The following is a 23541-nucleotide window of genomic DNA, read 5'->3' on the forward strand; positions in this document are numbered from 1 at the left end:
AGCTTGTTAACGCTGTGGATGAACAAACGAAATTCAGCGTATTCAAAATTAAATCGGGGCCGAAGTTACGCGAAATTTTTCAAGCTACAGCTACTACCATGGGAATGCCTGATGAGAAGACTCAACCATTTTCAAATGCCTTGGCTCGCCTAGATGAATATTATGGTTCGAGGACGTACACTCTTTCCCAAAGAGGGAAGCTTATGATGATGGCTCAATCGGAAACGGAAAGCAGTATTAACTTCGTGCGTCGTGTAGGATCATCCGCTAAATTATGTAACTACGGCCCGGATGAAGAAATGGAAGCCGTTGTGAGAGTTATCACCAAGAACGCTACTGATGCAAGAGTTCGAGTACTTGCTCATCGCAACTGGGTGAAACAAGGGTCAATGAAGGACCTTATTGATCTTGTACGCGATCGTGAAATGGAAAGAAGTAATGAAGAGGAATTCCAGAAAATTCGTAGCAAAAATGAGACGGTGAAAATATCTGCAGTTGCCTATAAAGATCGTTTGGAGAGTCGAAATTATCGCGAAGGATACGGCGCGAATTGGTTTCCAAGAGTAAACCAACGTGGAATTCGGCGTGGAAATGTACGAGGTAATGGACGTGCCATTATGCGAGGTAATTTCCGTTCACAAGCCTCGTCCAACTGCTGTTGGCGATGTGGAAGCGCTTTTCATCGGGCCACGGCATGTTTCGCGATTGACAAGGAATGCCGTATTTGTGGACGCGTGGGTCATATTGCTCGAGCATGTGACTCCCGCAGCCATTCGAATCAGTTTGGAAATCAGAACAGAGGTCAAAAGCGACATGCGGACTCGGAGGGGTCAGACACGGAAAAGAAAATTGCGGCGATCGAAGATGCTAAAACTGAGCCAATCGGAACAAAGGTACGCGAGGATGACGATCTGAAATAATTACTACGACTAATATTTGATTTTTTTAGTTTTATATTGAATTTAACTAATTATTTGATTATTGAATGATTATTTTTTTTTTTTTTTTTTTTTTTCGAGAGTTGACCAGTTGTAGTCTTAATAGACTGGTATCTCGGCTGGGCTCTCCATGTGATACACAATACTAGCAGACGACTCAAGCTATGTTGCTCACTAGGTCACTGCGGCCTGGGTTTGTATTGTGATCATACCGATACATTATTCTTTCTATCTACAGTCTGTCAATTATAAACCGAACAAATAATGGAAGCTCAACATGTACATAGATGTTTTCTGAATAAGTAGTTAACATGTAAATTTAATTATTAGTTACTTGGAGCCGACATTCAATACCTAATAGTAGTCTATGTTGACAACGGGTGGTACTGTTGCCATTTCCAAGTAACAATTTCGAATAAAGATGTAATGATATCATTCTGGTAGGGTAGTTTCAAAATAGATTAATTTAAGTACTATTGTAATAAATGGACACATTGAAGAGCTTCCCTTATTTTAACACGGTTGAGTATCGGATGTTTGTCAATACGTCGTCGAGTTAATTGTATCCTATCAGTCACACTAATGTCATATGTTAAAGTTTCAGTAGTCTAATAGTGATCATTATACAAAATTTCTGTCCAGTTGTTCCGTAATTGATTTTTTTGGTCAAGTTCTATTCCCTTTTCTAATATTCAAACCTTTATTATTTATTAAAATAATGAGGTCTAAAATTCAGTTATTCAGATTCAGGGTATACAATATTCAATATAATAGTGGATGAACGCATCATTTGGTCTATCCTCATTTCCGTAAGTGGTCAAGTTATTAGTCTTGTAGTAATAATAGTGGTACTAGTTATTCTCTATCTTGTGAGTGCAATGGTCTCAATTAACTATTCTAAACAGAACTCTGTCTCTTGTCTTTCTGTCCACCGATGGTCATGTATTTATTTTCGTTTTTTATTATTTATTTGATATCATTAAATTTCAGTCATTTATTTTACTATCGGTCATTTATTTTATTACTAGCAGACCCGACGAACTTCGTTTCGCCTAAAATTGATTTATTTTCTGATTAGATCTCGAGTTATGAAGAAATTGGTGTTTCATTTGTATGGGAGCCCCCCTTTCCAAAGCGGGGAGGGGTCTCGAACTATCTTAAGAACCTTCCCCGGCCCCAAAAACCTCTACATACAAATTTTCACGTCGATCGGTTCAGTAGTTTCCGAGTCTATAAGGCACAGACAGACAGAAATTCATTTTTATGTATATAGAAGAGAAGAAGAAGAAGAAGATAAGGTAAAGGTCAGCGAATTTGTCTTAATACGAGAAACACTAAGTCATGTCCCCTATATATCCGCTAATTTTTCTAACTAACCTAATAGAAGGAAGAGAGAAACAGTTTTTTTTTGCGTTGATCCATGCAGCTAGAGAGACTAAAATAAAAAGATTATCGAGAAGATATAATAGATACATTCACTATCTCCAATGCCAAATTAGTAAATCTACAAATTCTACTTTTCACTACTAAAATTCTACTTCAGATACGGGTACAAAATGAATTATTGTTAGCTACTACTACAAGTATAAATAGATGTATGCTATTTGGATAAGCGTTTGTTTCAGGGTCTTGTTAGTATTAGAGTTATGTTAGTTAGACCCCTACTGAGCCCTGCCGGCACCTCCAAATTTACCAATAGGCAGTTGTTGTTAGATCGTGCGACACTAACCATTAGTTAACTTGGAGGCATGGTACCTCAAGTGTTTGGTATAACTGTTGACCTTATTTAAGTAAGATGTGATAAAAGTTTCTCTACGGAGCTTATTTTCAAACCATTACCATTAAAATAACGATATTCTTGTGAAGGAGATATAAAAAATGGAAAAATATCTTAATTTTTTAATTTAGTGTTGAACTTAACCTTTGTTTGAAAAAAGCACTCTATTAAACAACAAAAATAAAAATAAAATAAAAATCTTTTTAAGACACTTGAAATATCAACGTCAAGCCCCTTATCCATGGACAGGGAATTATTTGATTATTGAATGATTATTGAACTGAAACTATGCATTAATAAAGAAATACTGTATTACAGACGTTGACTTTTGGAAAACTGCAGTCCCTTCAACCCGAATTGTATCCTACATCTCAAGTCCAAGCATTACTCAAGCCATCTAATGAGAATGAAATTGTAAACCAAAACAGCGCAACACTTGTAGCTGAAGTGGCGGGTATTCAGGTAGAGTTTTTGGTAGACTCCGGATCTCATGTCAATACCATAACCAGAACGATGTTTGATCAAATTTTGGCAAACGAGACGGCAGCATCGAAGTTGCATATGTTGCAATATTCTACTGATAAACCTCTGAAAGCCTATGCAACAAGTGGTCAAATACATGGAATTGCCCAATTGTTTGCTGACCTCTGCGTATCGGAAGACAGACCGATTTTGATAGAGAAGTTTTACGTCGTAGATGAAATAAGAGCACTTCTAGGCTTCAACACAGCCATTAGATATTGTGTCCTTGATATTGGGTTGGACGTTCCAATTCGTTATGATCGAATGCTTTCCAACCAATGTGGTCCAAGTTTGGTTAACTGTACACGAGAAATATCAAAGGTTTCTGAATTTCCTAAATTCAATATACCTGCCGTTTCGCTAAAGTACGACAAAGAGATGCCTCCAGCCCGAAATGTGTACACCCATATCCCAACAGCATTTAAAGAGGCTACCACGCAAAAGCTTCAAGATCTTTTGACTAGTGGCATAATTGAGGAAGTCACACAGGATATGGATCGCTCATTTTGCTCGTCGCTATTGGTTGTCCCGAAAGGCAGAAATGATATACGTCTTGTCATAGACCTTCGAGGTCCAAACCGGTGTATTTATCGTACTCCTTTCAGAATGCCTACTTTTGAGTCGATAATAATGGAGTTGCACGGAGCTCAGTGGTTTTCCACAATAGACCTCACGAGCGCATTCCACCACATCGAGCTAAATGAGGACTCACGTCACCTAACCAATTTTTTTGCTGGAAATGGGCTTTACAGATACCGAAGATTACCTTTCGGGCTGACAAATGCCCCGGACATTTTCCAAGAAGTACTCCAAACCATTGTACTTGCCGGGTGTGAAGGGGTAGTCAATTATTTGGACGATGTCATGATTTTCGGTAAGACAAAAGACGAGCACGATGCCAATTTAGCTAGAGTATTGGAGTGCTTTAAAAACCACAATGTCAGGATCAATGAAGCAAAATGTGCATTTGGCAAACGATCTGTTGATTTTCTTGGATTTGTTGTGTCTAATGAAGGTTGGAAAATAGAAGATGAGAAAATCATTGCTATAAAGAACTTTAGAACTCCGGAAACGTTGGCTGAGGTGAAAAGTTTCCTTGGATTAATCAATTTTATCGAAAAGTTCATTCCACATCGTGCAGATAAAACTTGGAGACTTCGAATGTTAGCCAAAGCCGACACATTTTATTGGAATCAGACGTTGGAAGATGAGTTCGAGTATTTCAGGACACAAGCTTGGAAAACTATAAAAACATTAGGTTACTTCAGTAGACAAGACCAAACGGAACTCTACGTTGACGCCTCTCCTCATGGTTTAGGAGCAGTCCTGGTACAGCTTGACGGAAATTTCAACCCAAGAGTGATTGCTTGTGCTTCAAAATCCTTAACGGATACAGAACGAAAGTACCCACAAACTCAAAAAGAGGCTCTAGCGATGGTTTGGGCCATCGAGAGATTTTCTATGTACCTCATGAGCATACATTTTACTGTCAGAACTGATGCCCAATCAAATGAGTTCATTTTCGGAGGACTGCATAGGATTGGGAAAAGAGCGGTTACTAGAGCAGAATCGTGGGCTCTGCGATTACAACCATATAATTTTAAAGTTTGCAGCATACCAGGAGAAATGAATGTAGCAGATGCTCTTTCAAGATTAGTCAAACAATCACAAGCAACTAAATCATTTGATGACACAATGGAGGAGAAACATTTACTTTATTTCATTGATACTGGGGCCATTGAAATCTGTTGGGACGAAATTGAGCTATACTCGGATAACGACGACGAATTGGCAAAAGTCAGAACTGCGATTGAAACAGACCACTGGGAGACTGGTTTGAAAAAGTATGAATCTGAAGCAAAGGAACTGACAATCATGGGTAGTATGCTGTACAAAGGAGATAGAATAGTTCTTCCTGAACAGTTAAGACTGAAAGCGATCAAATCTGCACATCAAGGTCATATGGGAATTGGATCAACTAAAAGAATACTAAGGCAGCATTTCTGGTGGCCAGGAATGAACAAATCAGTTGAGGCCTTTATCAAGAAATGTGAGACATGTCTGTTGCTTTCAAAGAAAAATCCACCAATTCCACTCAGCAGTAGAGAACTCCCAAATGGCCCTTGGGAAATACTTCAAATAGATTTTTTCTCTGATAAAGAATTTGGATTTGGAGAATTCCTGGTGGTAGTTGATATCTACTCAAGATATCTGCATGTTATGGAAATGCGACACATCGACACCGAATCAACTATCGCTGCATTGAACAAAATATTCGCGGTTTGGGGCTACCCTCTAGTTCTACAAAGTGACAACGGTCCCCCGTTTCAAAGCGATGCTTTCGTCAGGTCCTGGGAGAACAGGGGAATAAAGGTTCGGAAATCGATTCCCCTAAGCCCGCAGTCTAATGGAGCTGTTGAGCGTCAAAATGAAGGGATAAAGAAAGCATTGGCAGCATCCAGATTAGATAATGCGAACTGGAAGACTGCTCTGAATAATTACGTTCATATGCATAACAAAGTACGGCCATTAACTAGGCTCGGGGTAACACCATTCGAGCTACTAGTTGGCTGGAAGCATCGGGGATTTTTTCCAAGCCTGTGGAGATCCGATAGCCAACTAGAGGTGGATCGTGAAGAAGTCAGAGAAAATGATGCACATTCTAAGCTTGTAAGCAAGAAATATGCAGATTTTCGTCGAGGAGCAAAGCAATCTGATCTTGTCGTCGGAGATAAAGTTGTCCTGCTACAATTGAAGCGAACAAAATCAGACCCAACATTCGGGGCCGAGAAGTTCACTGTTATTGCCAGAGACGGGGCAAAGTTAATTGTTAAAAGCGATCGTGGGGTCGTGTATTCTAGAAACGTAGCAGATGCGAAACGGGCTATCGATGACGAAGGGTTTACACAACAGAATCAAAGCCATATTCCAGATGACGCGCAAACCTCATCGACAAACTTTCCGTGGCAAAGTCCTGAAATTCAACTTTTTGCGGATCACCGAAATTCAACAGAATCAGAAGAAAACAAAGGTTCTGAAACAGGTACATGTATTGGTGTTTTTTACACAACTTAATGTTAATACGAAACCATTTCTTTTGAATAGATAAAACCTCTGGAGCGCAAGGATTGAATAACCAGCTAGACCATGACGATTTCATCCATTCTCGTCCAAGTCGAATCAAGAAAGTGCCCGAAAAGTTGAAGGATATGATATTATTCAACGTATATCAATAAGGAGTAACAACCAGAATTTATGGTAAAATAACAAAAAAAAAAACTAGAACTAACGAATAAAGTTATTTAAAAATATTATTTTAAACAGGTAAAAACTTTTACATGCTTCGATTTGGTAATATGTTTATATCAGAAAGATACGAGTGGAACGGAACTGAAGGATAACAATATTATTTTAAGAGTATATACTTTTAAAAGAGTAGAGGTGAGATGAAATGTAGGATCAGCATCGAATTATATTATTAAAACAAAAAACGGACGCTGAAATAAATATATAAATCAAAACATGCACGAATAAATCATAAATGTTCAAAAAGGTACTCTCTCCGTGTTCTCATTTTCAAAAATATCGAAAACCATCATATCAATGACGCCCAATTCTATTTGTGCAAACGTCAAAACAAAATTGGAGGGAAAACCGTGCAACATACATGAATGTCACATGCATGTGCGACGCAACAAATACAGCAGACAAGGGGTATAAATACAAGTGCGCTTCCCGTATTTCGTTCACTTTTTCGACGGACGCGTAGGCAGACAGAAGCAGCCAACAGCCAGCAACGAAGCAGTAAGCACTTACCAGTCAGGAAAACTGGTACAAGAGACGGCATTCCAGGTCCGGTGCGGCCTCGCTCTCTCTGTGGATTCAAACCCGGCAGCACCGAAAAGAGACGGCATTCCAGGTCCGGTGTGGCCTCGCTCTCTCTGGGGATTCAAACCCGACAGCACCCTTAAGAGACGGCATTCCAGGTCCGGTGCGGCCTCGCTCTCTCTGGGGATTCAAACCCGGCAGCAACGACAAGAGACGGCATACCAGGTCCGGTGCGGCCTCGCTTTCTCTGGGGATTCAAACCCGACAGCACCCTTAAGAGACGGCATTCCAGGTCCGGTGCGGCCTCGCTCTCTCTGTGGATACGAACCCGGCAGCACCGAAAAGAGACGGCATTCCAGGTCCGGTGCGGCCTCGCTCTCTCTGTGGATACAAACCCGGCAGCACCGATAAGAGACGGCATTCCAGGTCCGGTGTGGCCTCGCTCTCTCTGGGGATTCAAACCCAACAGCACCCTTAAGAGACGGCATTCCAGGTCCGGTGCGGCCTCGCTCTCTCTGTGGATACGAACCCGGCAGCACCGATAAGAGACGGCATTCCAGGTCCGGTGTGGCCTCGCTCTCTCTGGGGATTCAAACCCAACAGCACCCTTAAGAGACGGCATTCCAGGTCCGGTGCGGCCTCGCTCTCTCTGGGGATTCAAACCCGGAAGCAACGACAAGAGACGGCATACCAGGTCCGGTGCGGCCTCGCTCTCTCTGGGGATTCAAACCCGACAGCACCCTTAAGAGACGGCATTCCAGGTCCGGTGCGGCCTCGCTCTCTCTGTGGATACGAACCCGGCAGCACCGAAAAGAGACGGCATTCCAGGTCCGGTGCGGCCTCGCTCTCTCTGTGGATACGAACCCGGCAGCACCGATAAGAGACGGCATTCCAGGTCCGGTGCGGCCTCGCTCTCTCTGTGGATTCAAACCCGACAGCACCCTTAAGAGACGGCATTCCAGGTCCGGTGCGACCTCGCTCTCTCTGTGGATTCAAACGCGGCAGCAACGAAAAGAGACGGCATTCCAGGTCCGGTGCGGCCTCGCTCTCTCTGTGGATTCAAATCCACCTGCACCGCAAAAATGGACAGTCAACAATGGACTGTCGAGAATACGGCCGGTCGCGACAAAAAGATCATCATTTGTGAATAAAACATAGTCATAAGTGTCATCAACCAACTGGTCGCAGTGGAAAATGTACCCAACAAGGAAAAAAAAAGGTCATAAGTGTGCATAATATTTACTCCTTTTTGTGTGTAGTGCCATTCTCTCACGAAAGAGCGTACTTTGAAGTCATATTTGAATACTTTATATTCAAAAGTGCATACTTTAAAGTATTTTATGTGTAAACTTTTTTACAGGGTGTCGACTCAAATCTGAAAATGAAATTCCCTGACTTTCCAGACCAGTTTTCTAAAAAATCCAGGTATGAAAATATGATGGTTTCAATTTATAGAAAGCATCATTATTTAGATTTTATGGTTTAAATTCTAAACTTTTATCAAACATATAAAAAAGCAGTTTCAACTTTTAGTATTTTTATAGTATGTACTTATCAATAATAGCTGATTCATGAAACCATGATAGAATTCGTCTGATTACATACGGTTGAAATTACTGGATGGGAGACTTTGGCAAGATTCCGATGAGTAGAATCCATGATGTAAGCTGTTCTGAAAACTAATAAGCATTTCTTAAAGCCTGAATAATAGAAACATATGAAGATCAGTGTCTTGTGAATCTTGCTCAAATCTTAATAATCGAGGCCTGATGCGCGAGCTAACTCGTTGCGACTCTGATGGAGAGAGAACATCGAGGATGATTTTTTTTCTTGTATAACCGAATTGAAAATCAATTGAAGTAGGGTAATTCGCCAAATGTTGAACGGTTAATTTCATCGCCTATTATTGAACGCACGTGCATTTCTTATGGGTGTTCAACAATAGACGCAAAAATTAGCCATTCAACATTTGGCGGTTTTCCCTAAATCTAATCATTGAAACCCAATCGAAGCGTATTCGATGTTAACATATGGATTAATTTCATTATTTAAAAATTTAAAAGAAAGAATTCAAGAAGAAATTATTTCGAACAAAGAAGAACACATGTTGAAGTCTTTGAAAACCATTTGAGTCCCTGAGTTACTGGAAGCTTAACCACTTCTAGTCATTCTTAATCACCTCTAGGAGGAGAAAAGTAAGAATTTGTAGTTAATGTTGAATTAGTAATTTAAAAGTAAAATCTTGGAAGTTAATCAAAATTCATCATTAATCAGACTCACTGAAAACGTGATAAACCATCAATATTACTGACAGACTCTCACAAATCATTGGAAACATTTCAAAAGTTCTCAAGATCTTTATGGAGATCGATACATCCTTCCGGGCATCTTCAAGGGTTGTTTGAGTTCTTTAGACTTTCGACAACTAAGATTTCTTAATTACACAGTTTTGTTTATTGGCTTCTAAAAACACTCACGGACTGCTAGCAATCCTCCAACATCCAGATATTTTAAAATTCAATCCTTATAAGCTCATATAAATTCTTCTATTTCCTCCAGGAAGATAAACATAGATACATTTTTGAAGAAATCCTGAAAATTCAGAAAAACGCATACGCCATTAACAATTGCACCGTGACATCATTTGACATTTTCTGCACATTTTCTGTCGAAATATTTCCCACTCGAAAGCATCCTGAACTGGGGCCTCCTTGCGCATCTCCTTTCGATAGCTCTTTCGTATGACAGCATGATTGCTGTCTCCTAAGCAGTTTTTGCTGTATTCAAATCAAAATTGACCAAAATGTCACTTACACCTCTCTGCTTCTAGCCCCATCACTTGCAGAGGTTTCTTCATCATCTTATTTATTACAAAGGAAGCTTTTGAAAACTCTTTTACCGGCATGGAATATCAGATCAGAATTATGTACAAAATTTAAACTTAAACAAAACAATTTTGATGTTTCGCCTTACTTTAGAAGGTTTAAATCAACAATATTAAAATCAATCTAATGCATTCTAATTATGTGGAGATAGTCAAAATTTGCCATAAAAATAATGATCATAATATCAAACAAATACCAAATAATTAGGGTGTAAAATCAATTTCTGCATCCGGTAGCTGTCGGCCTCGTCCGGGCAATGAGATTTTTCATGTGACCTAAGTATGGACATCCTACGCCTTTGCCCCCAAGACTGATACATTTTTTAACCCGTGAGTTCTCTTTCATAACGAGTGAATTCTCATGAGGACAATTTTTTTCATGGAACTTTTGACTCGTGCAACTGTCTATGAAATTCAAGGAACACCCATATTAATCTATCTAGTGGTGTAAGTGGCTTTCTCGTGCCTTATAAAATGTATTAAAAATAACCACTTTAAAAAGACAGATGTAGAGATTACGGCAGTCTTATACTGCCGTGAATCGCACGTCAGTGCCATCTGTGTAAGGCATTCATATACAGATGGGGCCGACTTGCGTTTCACGGCAGTATAATACCATCAAATGATTAGCGTTTTACTCTGCCCGGCGTTTCGACCATTGAATGTGGTATTTTCCAGGGCAACCCATTTTTTCCCTTGAAAAAGACCACATCCAATGGTCGAAACGTCGGGCAGAGTAAAACGCTAATCGTTTAATGGTTTTATAAGACTTTAAAAGAAGACGACTTTCCAGTCGTCTCCAATACCATAAAGAGATAGATCCCATTATTTCCACAAATTCCTTATTATTTACATTAATTACTATGGTTCTAACTCCGGTTCGTACTAACCGATTTGTGCTCGTACTCGACAAGTCAACTACGAGACACTGAAGACGACCTTACTGTTGAGGTCGAAATACGTATCTGTCAAGGTACAATTAAGTGGTGGAATTAAATGGGATTGTACAAACTCGTCTTATGACAAGTAAATTCAGTTGTTGTGGATGAATGCTTTTATTCAACAGAAAGTAGAAAATATATATTTTGGATAATATCTAGAACTATTAAAAAAAAATAATTCTAAAATTGTTTAAGAATATTGAATAGAAGGTCCTTCAAAAATAATACATAAAGTTTGTCAAAAGACGACATGACATGTAAAAACATTCCAAAAGAACCTTTTAATAATTAATTTTCTTAATGATTATTAAGGGTATATGACAAATTCGCTGCAGTTTCCAGTACAGAGAGAAATATTTTTTTTGAATATACATTTTCGATATTGGATTTGGTACTTTTTTCCCTGACGTCAATCTAAATTCCCTGACTTTCCCTAACCCGTGGAAGGTCCGGTTCCATATTGACGGCCATCGTGGTACTCTTCCAACTATGTCCTTAATGATTTTATTTATTTATCATCATACTAAGGCCGGAGTGGCCTGTGCTGCACATAAAAGACTTCTCCATTCAGCTCGGTCCATGGCTGCACTTCGCCAACCACGCAGGCTGCGGAGGGTCCGCAAGTCGTCCTCCACCTCGATCGATACGTCCTCGATCCACCTTGCCCGCTGTGCACCTCGCCTTCTTGTTCCCGTCGGATCGTTGTCGAGAACCATTTTCACCGGGTTACTGTCCGACATTCTGGCTACGTGCCCGGCCCACCGCAGTCGTCCGATTTTCGCGGTGTGAACGATGGATGGTTCTCCCAACAGCTGATGCAACTCGTGGTTCATTCGCCTCCTCCACGTACCGTCCGCCATCTGCACCCTACCATAGATGGTACGCAACACTTTCCTTTCGAAAACTCCCAGTGCGCGTTGGTCCTCCACGAGCATCGTCCAGGTCTCGTGTCCGTAGAGAACTACCGGTCTTATGAGGGTTTTGTAGATAGTCAGTTTGGTACGGCGGCGAACTCTATTCGATCGGAGCGTCTTGCGGAGTCCAAAGTACGTACGGTGGCTCACATTGACCTCATCACTCTTGAGCCTCTTCCTATCATGTACTTCGTCTTCGACGTGTTGATGACTAGTCCAATCCGTTTAGCTTCGCTTTTCAGTCTGATGTAGGCTTCCTCCATCCTCTCAAAGTTACGTGCCATGATATCAATGTCGTCGGCGAAACCAAATAACTGGACGGACTTCGTGAAAATCGTACCACTCGTGTCAATCCCCGCCCTTCGTATTACTCCCTCCAAAGCGATGTTGAATAGCAGACACGAAAGACCATCACCTTGCCGTAACCCTCTACGCGTTTCGAAGGGACTCGAGAATGCCCTGAACCTCGAACTACGCACATCACCCGATCCATCGTCGCCTTGATCAACCGTATCAGTTTATCCGGAAATCCGTTTTCGTGCATTAGCTGCCATAGCTGGTCCCGATCGATTGTATCATATGCGGCTTTGAAGTCGATAAATAGATGATGTGTGGGCACGTTGTATTCGCGGCATTTCTGCAATACCTGACGTATGGCGAACACCTGGTCTGTGGTAGAGCGTTCACCCATAAATCCCGCCTGGTACTGCCCCACGAACTCTCTTGCAATTGGTGTTAGTCGACGGCATAAAATTTGGGACAGTACCTTGTAGGCGGCGTTCAGCAATGTGATTGCGCGGTAGTTGCTACAATCCAGCTTATCGCCCTTTTTGTAGATGGGACACACGACACCTTCCATCCACTCCTGCGGCAGAACCTCATCCTCCCAAACCTTGGTAATCACCCAGTGCAGCGCTCTAGCCAGTGCTTCACCACCGTGTTTAAACAGCTCTCCTGGTAGTTGGTCAACTCCAGGGGCTTTGTTGTTTTTCAGCCGGCCGATCTCCTCCTGGATTTCCTGGAGATTCGGAGCCGGAAGTCGCATGTCCTGCGCGCGTGCAGGTTCATTACCATACCGCCACCGTTGTCTGCCATATCGCCATTCAGGTGCTCTTCGTAGTGCTGCCGCCACCTTTGGATCACCTCACGCTCGTTCGTAAGAAGGTTCCCGTTTATGTCCTTACACATATCGGGCTGTGGCACGTGGCCCTTACGTGAACGGTTCAACTTCTCATACAACTTTCGTGCGTTATGAGCGCGGTACAATTCCTCCGTCTCTTCACGGTCTCGATCTTCCTGTTGGCGCTTTTTCCTCCGGAAAATCGAGTTTTGTCTGTTCCGCGCCCGTTTGTATCGTGCCTCGTTCGCCCTCGTGCGGTGTTGCAGCAATCTCGCCCATGCTGCATTCTTCTACTCAACTAACTGCTCACATTCGCCGTCATACCAGTCGTTTCTCTGATCCGGAGCCACCGTGCCTAGTGCAGCGGTTGCGGTGCTTCCAATGGCGGATCGAATATCTCTCCAGCCATCTTCATGAGATGCTGCGCCTAGCTGCTCTTACGTTTGGAGTGCTACTTCCACCTGCTGCGCGTAGTCTTGGGCTAGTCAACCGTCTTGTAGCCGCCCAATGTTTAGCCGCGGCGGACGACTTCGACGCGTGTTGTACACCGTCGAGAGTTTTGAGCGCATACATACTGCAACGAGGTAGTGGTCGGATTCAATATTCGCACTGCGGTAAGTGCGTACGTTCGTGATGTCGGAGAAGAATTTACCGTCGATTAGAATGGGTCGATTTGGTTTTCCGTTTCTTGATTAGGTGATTTCCATGTGGCCTTGTGGATATTCTTGCGGGGGAAGAAAGTGCTTCAGACTACCATTCCGCGGGAGGCTGCAAAGTTCATGCATCGTTGGCCGTTGTCGTTCTATACGGTATGCAGACTATCCGGTCCGATGACCGGTCTATACATTTCCTCCCTTCCTACTTGAGCGTTCATGTCACCGATGACGATTTTGACGTCCCGCAGTGGGCATCCATCGTATGTCTGCTCCAGTTGCGCATAGAACGCTTCTTTCTCGTCGTCGGATCTCCCTTCGTGTGGGCAATGCACGTTGATGATGCTATAGTTGAAGAAACGGCCTTATATCCTCAGCTTGCACATCCTTGCGTTGATTGGCTGCCACCCAATCACACGTTGGCGCATCTTTCCCAGTACTATGAAGCCGGTTCCCAGCTCGTTGGTGGTGCCACAGCTTTGGTAGAAGGTAGCCGCTCGATGCCCGCTTTTCCACACTTTCTGTCCTGTCCAGCAGATTTCCTGCAGCGCTACGACGTCGAAGTTGCGGGGATGTAATTCTCGCTTAACTTTTCAAAAGGACCTAAGTAACATTTTTTTCATGAATTAATTTGAGTATTGCAATCAATAGCTTTCATGCTGTTCTGTTAATTGCGCTATTCAATTTAATTCATGAAAAAAATGTTACTTAGGTCCTTTTGAAAAGTATTTTTTTCGAGAGTTGACCAGTTGTAGTCTTAATAGACTGGTATCTCGGCTGGGCTCTCCATGTGATACACAATACTAGCAGACGACGGTCACTGCGGCCTGGGTTTGTATTGTGATCATACCGATACATTATTCTTTCTATCTACAGTCTGTCAATTATAAACCGAACAAATAATGGAAGCTCAACATGTACATAGATGTTTTCTGAATAAGTAGTTAACATGTAAATTTAATTATTAGTTACTTGGAGCCGACATTCAATACCTAATAGCAGTCTATGTTGACAACGGGTGGTACTGTTGCCATTTCCAAGTAACAATTTCGAATAAAGATGTAATGATATCATTCTGGTAGGGTAGTTTCAAAATAGATTAATTTAAGTACTATTGTAATAAATTGACACATTTTAACACGGTTGAGTATCGGATGTTTGTCAATACGTCGTCGAGTTAATTGTATCCTATCAGTCACACTAATGTCATATGTTAAAGTTTCAGTAGTCTAATAGTGATCATTATACAAAATTTCTGTCCAGTTGTTCCGTAATTGCTTTTTTTTGGTCAAGTTCTATTCCCTTTTCTAATATTCAAACCTTTATTATTTATTAAAATAATGAGGTCTAAAATTCAGTTATTCAGATTCAGGGTATACAATATTCAATATAATAGTGGATGAACGCATCATATGGTCTATCCTCATTTCCGTAAGTGGTAAAGTTATTAGTCTTGTAGCAATAATAGTGATACTAGTTATTCTCTATCTTGTGAGTGCAATGGTCTCAATTAACTATTCTAAACAGAACTCTGTCTCTTGTCTTTCTGTCCACCGATGGTCATGTATTTATTTTCGTTTTTTATTATTTATTTGATATCTTTAAATTTCAGTCATTTATTTTACTATCGGTCATTTATTTTATTATAAGGTAAAGGTCAGCGAATTTGTCTTAATACGAGAAACACTAATTTCCGCTAATTTTTCTAACTAACCTAATAGAAGGAAGAGAGAAACAGTTTTTTTGCGTTGATCCATGCAGCTAGAGAGACTAAAATAAAAAGATTATCGAGAAGATATAATAGATACATTCACTATTTCCAATGCCAAATTAGTAAATCTACAAATTCTACTTTTCACTACTAAAATTCTACTTCAGCTATACGGGTACAAAATGAATTATTGTTAGCTACTACTACAAGTATAAATAGATGTATGCTATTTGGATAAGCGTTTGTTTCAGGGTCTTGTTAGTATTAGAGTTATGTTAGTTAGACCCCTACTGAGCCCTGCCGGCACCTCCAAATTTACCAATAGGCAGTTGTTGTTAGATCGTGCGACACTAACCATTAGTTAACTTGGAGGCATGGTACCTCAAGTGTTTGGTATAACTGTAACTTATTTAAGTAAGATGTGATAAAAGTTTCTCTACGGAGCTTATTTTCAAACCATTACCATTAAAATAACGATATTCTTGTGAAGGAGATATAAAAAATGGAAAAATATCTTTCTTTTAATTTAGTGTTGAACTTAACCTTTGTTTGAAAAAAGCACTCTATTAAACAACAAGAATAAAAATAAAATAAAAATCTTTTTAAGACACTTGAAATATCAACGTCAAGCCCCTTATCCATGGACACGGACTTAGGTCCTTTTGAAAAGTTAAGCGAGAATTTATCGTAGATTATCCTGTCGCAACCTGCGAAGCCTAGCGACTTGCAGTTCCATGTTCCAAGCTTCCAATCGTGATCCTTTATTCGTCGCCTAGGTCGTTGCCGATTGTATCGAGTCGTATTATCTTCTATGTCGTTCGTAATAGTTGTTTTTAAAGGCGGCTTATTGGGCCTGCGCAAACCTCCTGTCTCGTCGGAGGGCCGTCGTGTCAGGGCTGTTTAGCGTCCCACCTAACACCAGGACTTGGGCTTGCATTGCTTGACAGCATTGTTGTCCTGATTAGAACACTACGAACAGCCTTGAAAAATGCATCTGAATGGAATCAAGTCAATATATGGGATATATGGCGGTTTTGTGTAAATGATAAACACAAATGATCAGCCTCCTTACAAAAAATTTTTAATTGATCGTTACTAAAGTACGGTGGAAGATGTGTTGAACTTTATTTTTATTTGGTGTTTCCTTCTGAACTCAGCCTCTGAGGACCGGTCAACGACGGTGACGAAATAAGTAAATTCTAAATTAAACATAGGTATGGGAACTTAGTGGCATATGTGCAGCGTACCGGCATGTGTGTAAGTTTATCATTTTTCACACGGAATTCGGATTAATTGAGCTATGATGTGAAGCACTCTAGTTACGTGTCATGTATTGATCCATGCCCGTCAAGTGGGAAAAATTATTGGAAAATTATTTAGATTTAAAACCGTTTTAGAAAAAAGTTTGCCAACATACTCCAAGGCTCGCTCTTGGGATCATAGGGGCGAAACTGTATTGATCGATTTCTTATAATCGATTTTTTCTTTCGTTAATAGCTCAACTGAATTAAAATCATTGTTGCTTCTGGTGCAAGCTGCAACTATTCTTTATCGCCCCGAACCACAAAATCAAGAGTAAATTCTCGCGCTCAGAATCATATTGGCGTGATTGTATTGATTGATTTCTCTCAATCGATTTTATATTTTGTTAATAACTCAATTGTTTCAAAAGCTACTACCGTGATTGTTGTTCCTGGTACAAGATGCGATCACCCGTTATCACACCTAACAATCAAATCACCAAAAGAAAACACCGACTGAGTGAAAGCGATCATTGCAGTTACGCCCCTATCCTAAGCGCGAGAAAGGATTTTTCGAATCACAATTAAGAGGGTTGGAAGCAGAGGGGTGTAATCGACATTTTGGTCAAAATTTAGTTGACTACTACAGCAAAAAATGTTTTAGTTCTAGACCTTTGCGCCAAAAGTTGATATAGGGTAAATGACTACTTGGACCTATGAACCCGATTCCCGGCTCACTGCACAGAAAACTAATGATTTATACTGTTTGGGAGGTATCATCGAATAAACACCTACCTGGAAATCGTCACAGTGCTCGATACAAGCATTGCTTTAAGCTGTTTACCACCACACAATAGCGCTAAACTCACGCACTTCAATCTTTTCTATTTGTTCGTATCACTAGAACTTATATAAACATTTTAGAATACATTTAAAAATGCATCCTCAAGCCGAACGAAAAAAATCACCTCGGCCCAGGAATTTCTAGCCGTACAGTGCTGCCAAAAGGTCAGGTGTCTTATTTTATCGTTAATAGGAAAACTGTCTAATACGTTGACACCTTCATGTTACTTATAATTATCTCGATTTTAAAAAGTAAAAAAGATGTTTTTTCAAGTATTTGGAGAAGTTTGGATAAGTGAACATATCCTCTCAAACAAAACAAAAATTATTATAAATAACGTGCTTATTTTTGTTTACGTCGCATTTTCTACCATCCCGAAATAGAGAATGAGAGTAATAGCCTATTCAGATTACGCCATTAATTACATAATAATTGGCGTTTCAGGGTAAATACGCTTTATGATGTCATTATTTACGTAATATTCTATACATTTTGCGCTGTCAAAAGATACCCGCTAAAAAGAGTCATACAGAATTTATTACGAACAATTATTACGAGAGAGCTTTCGTTCTAACTGGGATGCAGGGAGAAATTCAACAAAACAAAACTGACAAGCGTCACGCTCTCTTTGCCAGAGAGAAAATTCTCTCTGTTTTCATTTCGTTTCGTAGTTGACAGTCATGCTTTTTCTGTCGCAGCAGGGTCGAATGCATGTTAGATGGAAATCTTCTGAGCGTTGAAGAATAACTCTGATTGTGATGGTTTTGTGGAAAGCATTTTATATGATGAGAAATAATGATGATAATTATTTATTCTCCACTTATTCAACATGAATTGTTTAAAAAAATAGATGCTCTCTAGAATTAACATGAAGTATTTAACCTAAACCTAGATTTAATAGAACAAATCGAATAAATTTTCAAAGTTCAAGAGCCAATGCGGAAGACAATTTAAAAAGTAGGAATGGTTGTAAAACGAATATATTTGATGAATAAACATGATTTCATATATTGTTTCAATTCTGCTCCTTGAATGGCTTAATATACTTTGGATTTCAACATTTTTCACGTGGGACAACTGTACGATTTGAATGGGATGTATATATAAAGAAGAATAACCTTAAATAAAACATGGATTGGTAGTGCATTAATTCATCCAAAATCCAGTTTCCATTTTTGAAAACAAAAATTTAATTGCTGAGTTGCCCTTCATACATGGAGATACTGGTGGAAATACATGTTAGTTCGATAATATTTCTTGAAAATTGGTCCAATCGTCCTTTTTTATTTATTTGTGAGAATTCCCAAAACTATCTAAATTTTTCTATCAAATCTCCGTTCGATCATAGTACAGAATCAAAATACTTTTTTAAACTTAAAAATAAATTGAGGAATAGTCTGATTCCCCGAAGAACGGCGCACCCAACTAATGAATGTAGCTTCGCTCATTATCCTTAATGAGAGCTTCAAATATTCTTCGAAAATCCCTTTTCATATTTTTTTTTATATTTTTATTTCGTAGAAACTTTGTTCAGAAAAAAATGTTCGATTGTCGCCACACAAATGCTTGACTTCGCAAATTAAATTTTAAAACTCTCCTTGAATTCAACCCTGTATTAGCGTGCAAATGAGGAAACATGGAAACGTCAAGATATATTATCTTGCTGCAGTCTGAACACCTCGTAATAATTGGATACCCTCTCACTTAACAAAGTCATAAATAGCCCAATCTGAATAGACTATAAAAGATGTTGAGAGATTGAGTAAAATATTGCGTAAGCCGAAGAGACTTGGGGTATGTTTTCTGGCCATTGCTGTGACTGAAATGAGTGCTGCACCATGTTAATTTAAATCAAATAAAAGCTTTTTCAAACGGCGTTTGGCAAGAATAGCTATTTTTTAATCAACTTGAGTAATATGGCATTGAATTTTTCGAACTCTTTTTACATGGAGAAACACCGAAAAATTTAATAAATTTATTAAACTTTCAATCTTTCTAAAAATTTGGCATAATATTCTTTAAATGTATACATTGCTATGGAACTATTAAATGGGCCATAATAATACTTATTGTTAGTGAATGTGAAAGTGAATCGAAATCTGGAATGTGACTGTTATGCGAATAAATAGCAAGATGGGACGTGGATCTTAATTTTCGAATTTTTAGAACAAAGTCTATTATCCTATTATTTTATTAGTTTTTCTTAAAGATGAAGTCATTTTAAGCTTATTTCTGGATGAAAATCAAAATCGTCAAAAATCGACATGGGACCCTTATACGAATCGCGGCAGTGAACCCCATTGCAGTATTACACGGCCCACAAAATTCAGAAAAAACACGGAGACGAGCCAGCCTCGGGCTAAAAGTCTCCTTAATGAAGACACAAAAAAAAATCAGGAAAAAGTTGCTCCTTGTCATAAATATCAATTAAATAATGCAGTCGTACGCATGTTAGGCCGGGAATGGGGTAAGAAACCCTAGTTTGTACGTTGTTTAGAAAAACTTTGTTGTACAAGAAAAACGAATTTTAGTATTTTTTTAAACTTCCATTAAATATGTATAGAACGAAAAATATTGAATAATTTTGCACACATTTTGATCAAAACAAAGTTTTTGTCACTCACACCCCCTTTGCGTGTGACCACCTCAGCCCTTATCCACCCTCCATCTGCTCCTTTATGTATTTTTTGATCTTGGCATTGTGTTCCAATGAGTCGCTCGTAAAAATAGGTCCACCACACCGAAGCCCAGCATGACACAGCAAGGGCCACTTACTAAGAAAGAGCGCCCAGATACCCCACAGGCTTTGTTTACGACCTGGCAAACTATTTCAACGCCCAGACCAGGCATGTCCTGGGCACGGGTAGCTAGGAAGTAAGTCTACAAATTTACGTCGTTACGCACTAAAGTATGCCCGTGTAACAGGACAAGCAGCCGCACTTTGGAAAAGTTTACAAAGGTCCACTATGGGGGAGGGGGGTTTGAAAATGTGAAATTTGGTTTGGTGGTTTGTGGACAGCCCCTTAAAAATTAGATACCACCTTTTATAACCCGCGTTTATTTACATTCTAGCAGACCCGACGAACTTTGTTTCGCCTAAAATTGATTTATTCTCTGAATAGTTCTCGAATTATGCAGAAATTTATGTTTCTTTTGTGTGGGAGCCCCCCTTTGCAAAGGAGGCCCCCGGCCCAAAAACCTATGTATACAAATTTTCACGCTGATCGGTTCAGTAGTTTTGGAGGCTATAAGGTTCAGACAGACAGAAATTCATTTTCATGTATATAAAAGATTAGAATAATGAAGAAGAAATCCTTCTTCAATGGCTCTACATTCCAACTGCAACTTGTCCTGCTTTTCAACTTAGTAGTCTTTCAGCAGTTCCTCAGTTATTAATTGAAAGCTTTTCTATGCCCGTCATTGCATGAATATGTATCTTGTGGGACAAGTACAAGGATACACTATGCCCAGCTCAGGGTGTCGAGAAAGTTTCCAACAGAAAACATCCTAGACCGGACCGTGAATCAAACTCGCCATCTCCGGATTGGCAATCCTACGCCTTTGCTCGCAAGGCTACTGGAGACCCAAGAAGGAATTACAAGTTCTTTTAAGCCATAACGAGTTCAGATATTTTATGTTTCTAAGAACCTATTAGAACCAAAGACAAGCGTTAGCCCATAATAATGCAAAAAAAAGATGACTCCTTCTTTCCAAACACGCGAATAATACGTATTAAAATTAGGCAAACAGTATAACATTTTTAGTACGTCGTACAAATTAATAATAAAAGAAAAATGTGCTTCTCCGCATCTAAGGTGGCCTACACTCATACCGCACGTGTAAACCATATCTACCATATATCAATGCGAAATACGCTACGTATTGTTTTTGAGTCGAAAAATTTGCAGAATTCCTTCTTTCCCCGCGCGAGCAAAATAGCACATGACCCATCCCATATACGAGAAAACACCCACAAACAACAAAAGCATAAAACAACAACCGCACAACGCATTAATAGCAACATTTTCTGCCACTGCGGAGTAGAATTGGGTTGACAAACTGCACAAACTGTGCTTAATCGCAATGTAGGTCACCCGCCCTATCACGTCCGAACAGACTGGCAGACGATTGCACGAAGCAAAATTGAAAATCAATTTAGTCGCACCGAGAAAAGCATTATATGCTGCTTTGTGATGCATCTGACTCGACCCGAATAGATGAATTCAACAGGGCTGGTAGCGAATACCACAGTCAGCTGATTTTGTTATTACTCAAATTACTTTCTGGGCAAGCACTTCGGGATTTCCAAGCCCCCTTCCTAATAACGTTTAGTCATATAAATTTATATTTTTACGAAGCTTGAGAATAGACTTAGGCTTCATACTTCTATGACAAAGATGCTGCTGTTAGTTGTTCGACCTCCAAGGTCCAAGCCAAATTCATCATAGGACAATCTACGAAGTCCCTTTACCAACCCTGCCATGCAATGACAAAATTCTCTATTCCAAAAACAAATGCCCGTGTGGATTTTTTCCTGACCCATCTGCTTGACTCACCTCCTTGGCCGGAAGACGTTACAGCAGTGTCCTCGCCCTCAGTCATCGAACTATCCTGCTGATGTTGTTGTTGCTGACCGTCCAAGGATCCGACGGCCGTCGTCGCTCCTGCTCCAGCAAGCAATCTGCCACCTCCACCACCGGTGGTAGTTCCCGTTTCCAACTTCCGCAAACGCCTGGCGCGAATCTCTTCCGGTGTGAGCTCCATTTCGGATTGCTTCCTCTTCGCTTGATGGATTTCCACTTTTGAAGCCGTTTTGCCTGCCTCCTCCAATGGGACCCGATGAAACCGACACAAAAGCCTTTGTTTTGCTAAAATGGCAAACACTCGTACACAAAGTTCAGTCGCCCGCCGATCGACCCACGAAGTTAAATTTTTCTTTTGAGTTTTCTCTTCTCCGCAATTACCGTCGACAGACAACGGAACACTTGGCCACAGTATGGAAAACGTCACTAATCTTTAGCGATTTTTTTTTTTTATTTTCGTCGTAGTAGCCAGACGACGTTTTCTTCTTGTTGCTGCTATTTGCTTCGTCGTACACAGAAAGCAGCCACGAATCGATTTTTCTTCGTTTGTCCTCGCTCAGCGACGCGCAACCGGAAATTTATCACTTTGTTGTTTTCTTTCGCACAAAACGCGTTCAATTTTGCACTGCTTTTCCCGTGAATCAAGCGGCAGTTTTGCTAGCGAAAAAGGAAGAAACTCTGTCGATGATGTTGAATTTTGTCAAGTCACTTTCGCTCATCAAAGCAGAGCAGCAAACGAAGCACCACGCACCGTTCCGTGGTTCCGTCTTTCGTTTTTTTTTACGTCTTTGGGCGTCAAATTCAGCTGTCAAACAGCTGTCAAAAAGAAATGCCCATCGGTTGCCGAATTCTTTGTTTTGATGCGTTTACTGTCTTCTTGAAGTAAAACACACAGAAAAAAAATCCAATGAAAATATTGTTCTTCTCAAGATTTTATATTTATCAAAATTTTACCTTTAATTTCATTGTTGAACGTTAAAAGTGTATTGTTTAACAACAAAAATACTTTAAAAACTATTAAAATTTAAATTATTTAACATACTAATATAAAAAACAAAGCATTTTGATCGACTATGTCTAATATACCTTAATGCATTGTTTGACTAAAAAAGTGTAAGTACAGTATCCCCCCGCTGATCCAACAAATGAATGGCCGGACTATCGAGGTTTCTGTCGTTAATCCGACTGTCAAATCCATACAAATGAACCAAAACAAAATCACAGTCACAGCACAAATTTGAAAACTGACAGCAAAAGTCGAGTCAAGTACGAGACACTGAAGACGGCCTTACTGTTGAGGTCGAAATACGTATCTTTCAAGATACAATTAAGTGGTGGAATTCAATGGGATTGTATAAACTCGTCTTATGACAGGTGAAAACATTCCACTAAAAAGCTCAAAATAATTTTCTTAGCATAATGTGTTCAAATGGGTGTTGATACTTTTTAATCCGGAAAATTCCGAATTAGCGAGATCCGGACTAACGAGTCGTCGGACTAGCGAGGTCCGGATAAGCGGGGGGATAACTGTATATTTATTTACAAAGCTTTTTCATTTTTCGAGGGACACATCGAAAACTCTACT

The 23541-nt window shown here is 40.0% G+C and overlaps 2 protein-coding genes across 2 annotated transcripts in view; one reads left to right on the plus strand and one right to left on the minus strand.

Annotated features, from left to right (window-relative positions):
* The window catches only part of LOC134224873 (ubiquitin conjugation factor E4 B-like), a 41060-nt gene extending 18319 nt beyond the window's left edge, over window positions 1–22741 (minus strand). Inside the window, exon 1 of the mRNA XM_062704511.1 lies at window positions 21930–22741. Within this exon, the coding sequence (XP_062560495.1) occupies window positions 21930–22137 (208 nt within the window). The 5' untranslated portion in view covers window positions 22138–22741. The remainder of the gene's footprint in view (window positions 1–21929) is intronic.
* LOC134228122 (uncharacterized protein K02A2.6-like) lies at window positions 4933–6473 on the plus strand. The gene is made up of 2 exons (XM_062709902.1): window positions 4933–6280; window positions 6343–6473. Exons 1-2 carry the CDS (start codon window positions 4933–4935, stop codon window positions 6471–6473), a joined length of 1479 nt encoding a protein of 492 aa, XP_062565886.1.
* Window positions 22742–23541: the final 800 nt, after the last annotated feature.

The sequence above is a fragment of the Armigeres subalbatus genome, chromosome 3 (genome assembly GCF_024139115.2).
Source record: "Armigeres subalbatus isolate Guangzhou_Male chromosome 3, GZ_Asu_2, whole genome shotgun sequence".
Taxonomy (NCBI): Eukaryota; Metazoa; Arthropoda; class Insecta; order Diptera; family Culicidae; genus Armigeres; species Armigeres subalbatus.

What these genes read in the sequence shown, in the direction of transcription:
- LOC134228122 (XM_062709902.1), top strand. Translation starts at nt 4,933, where the DNA reads ATGGAGGAGAAACATTTACTTTATTTCATTGATACTGGGGCCATTGAA. An exon ending in AAACAAAGGTTCTGAAACAG is followed by an intron (nt 6,281 to 6,342) that starts GTACATGTATTG and finishes TCTTTTGAATAG; the next exon opens with ATAAAACCTCTGGAGCGCAA.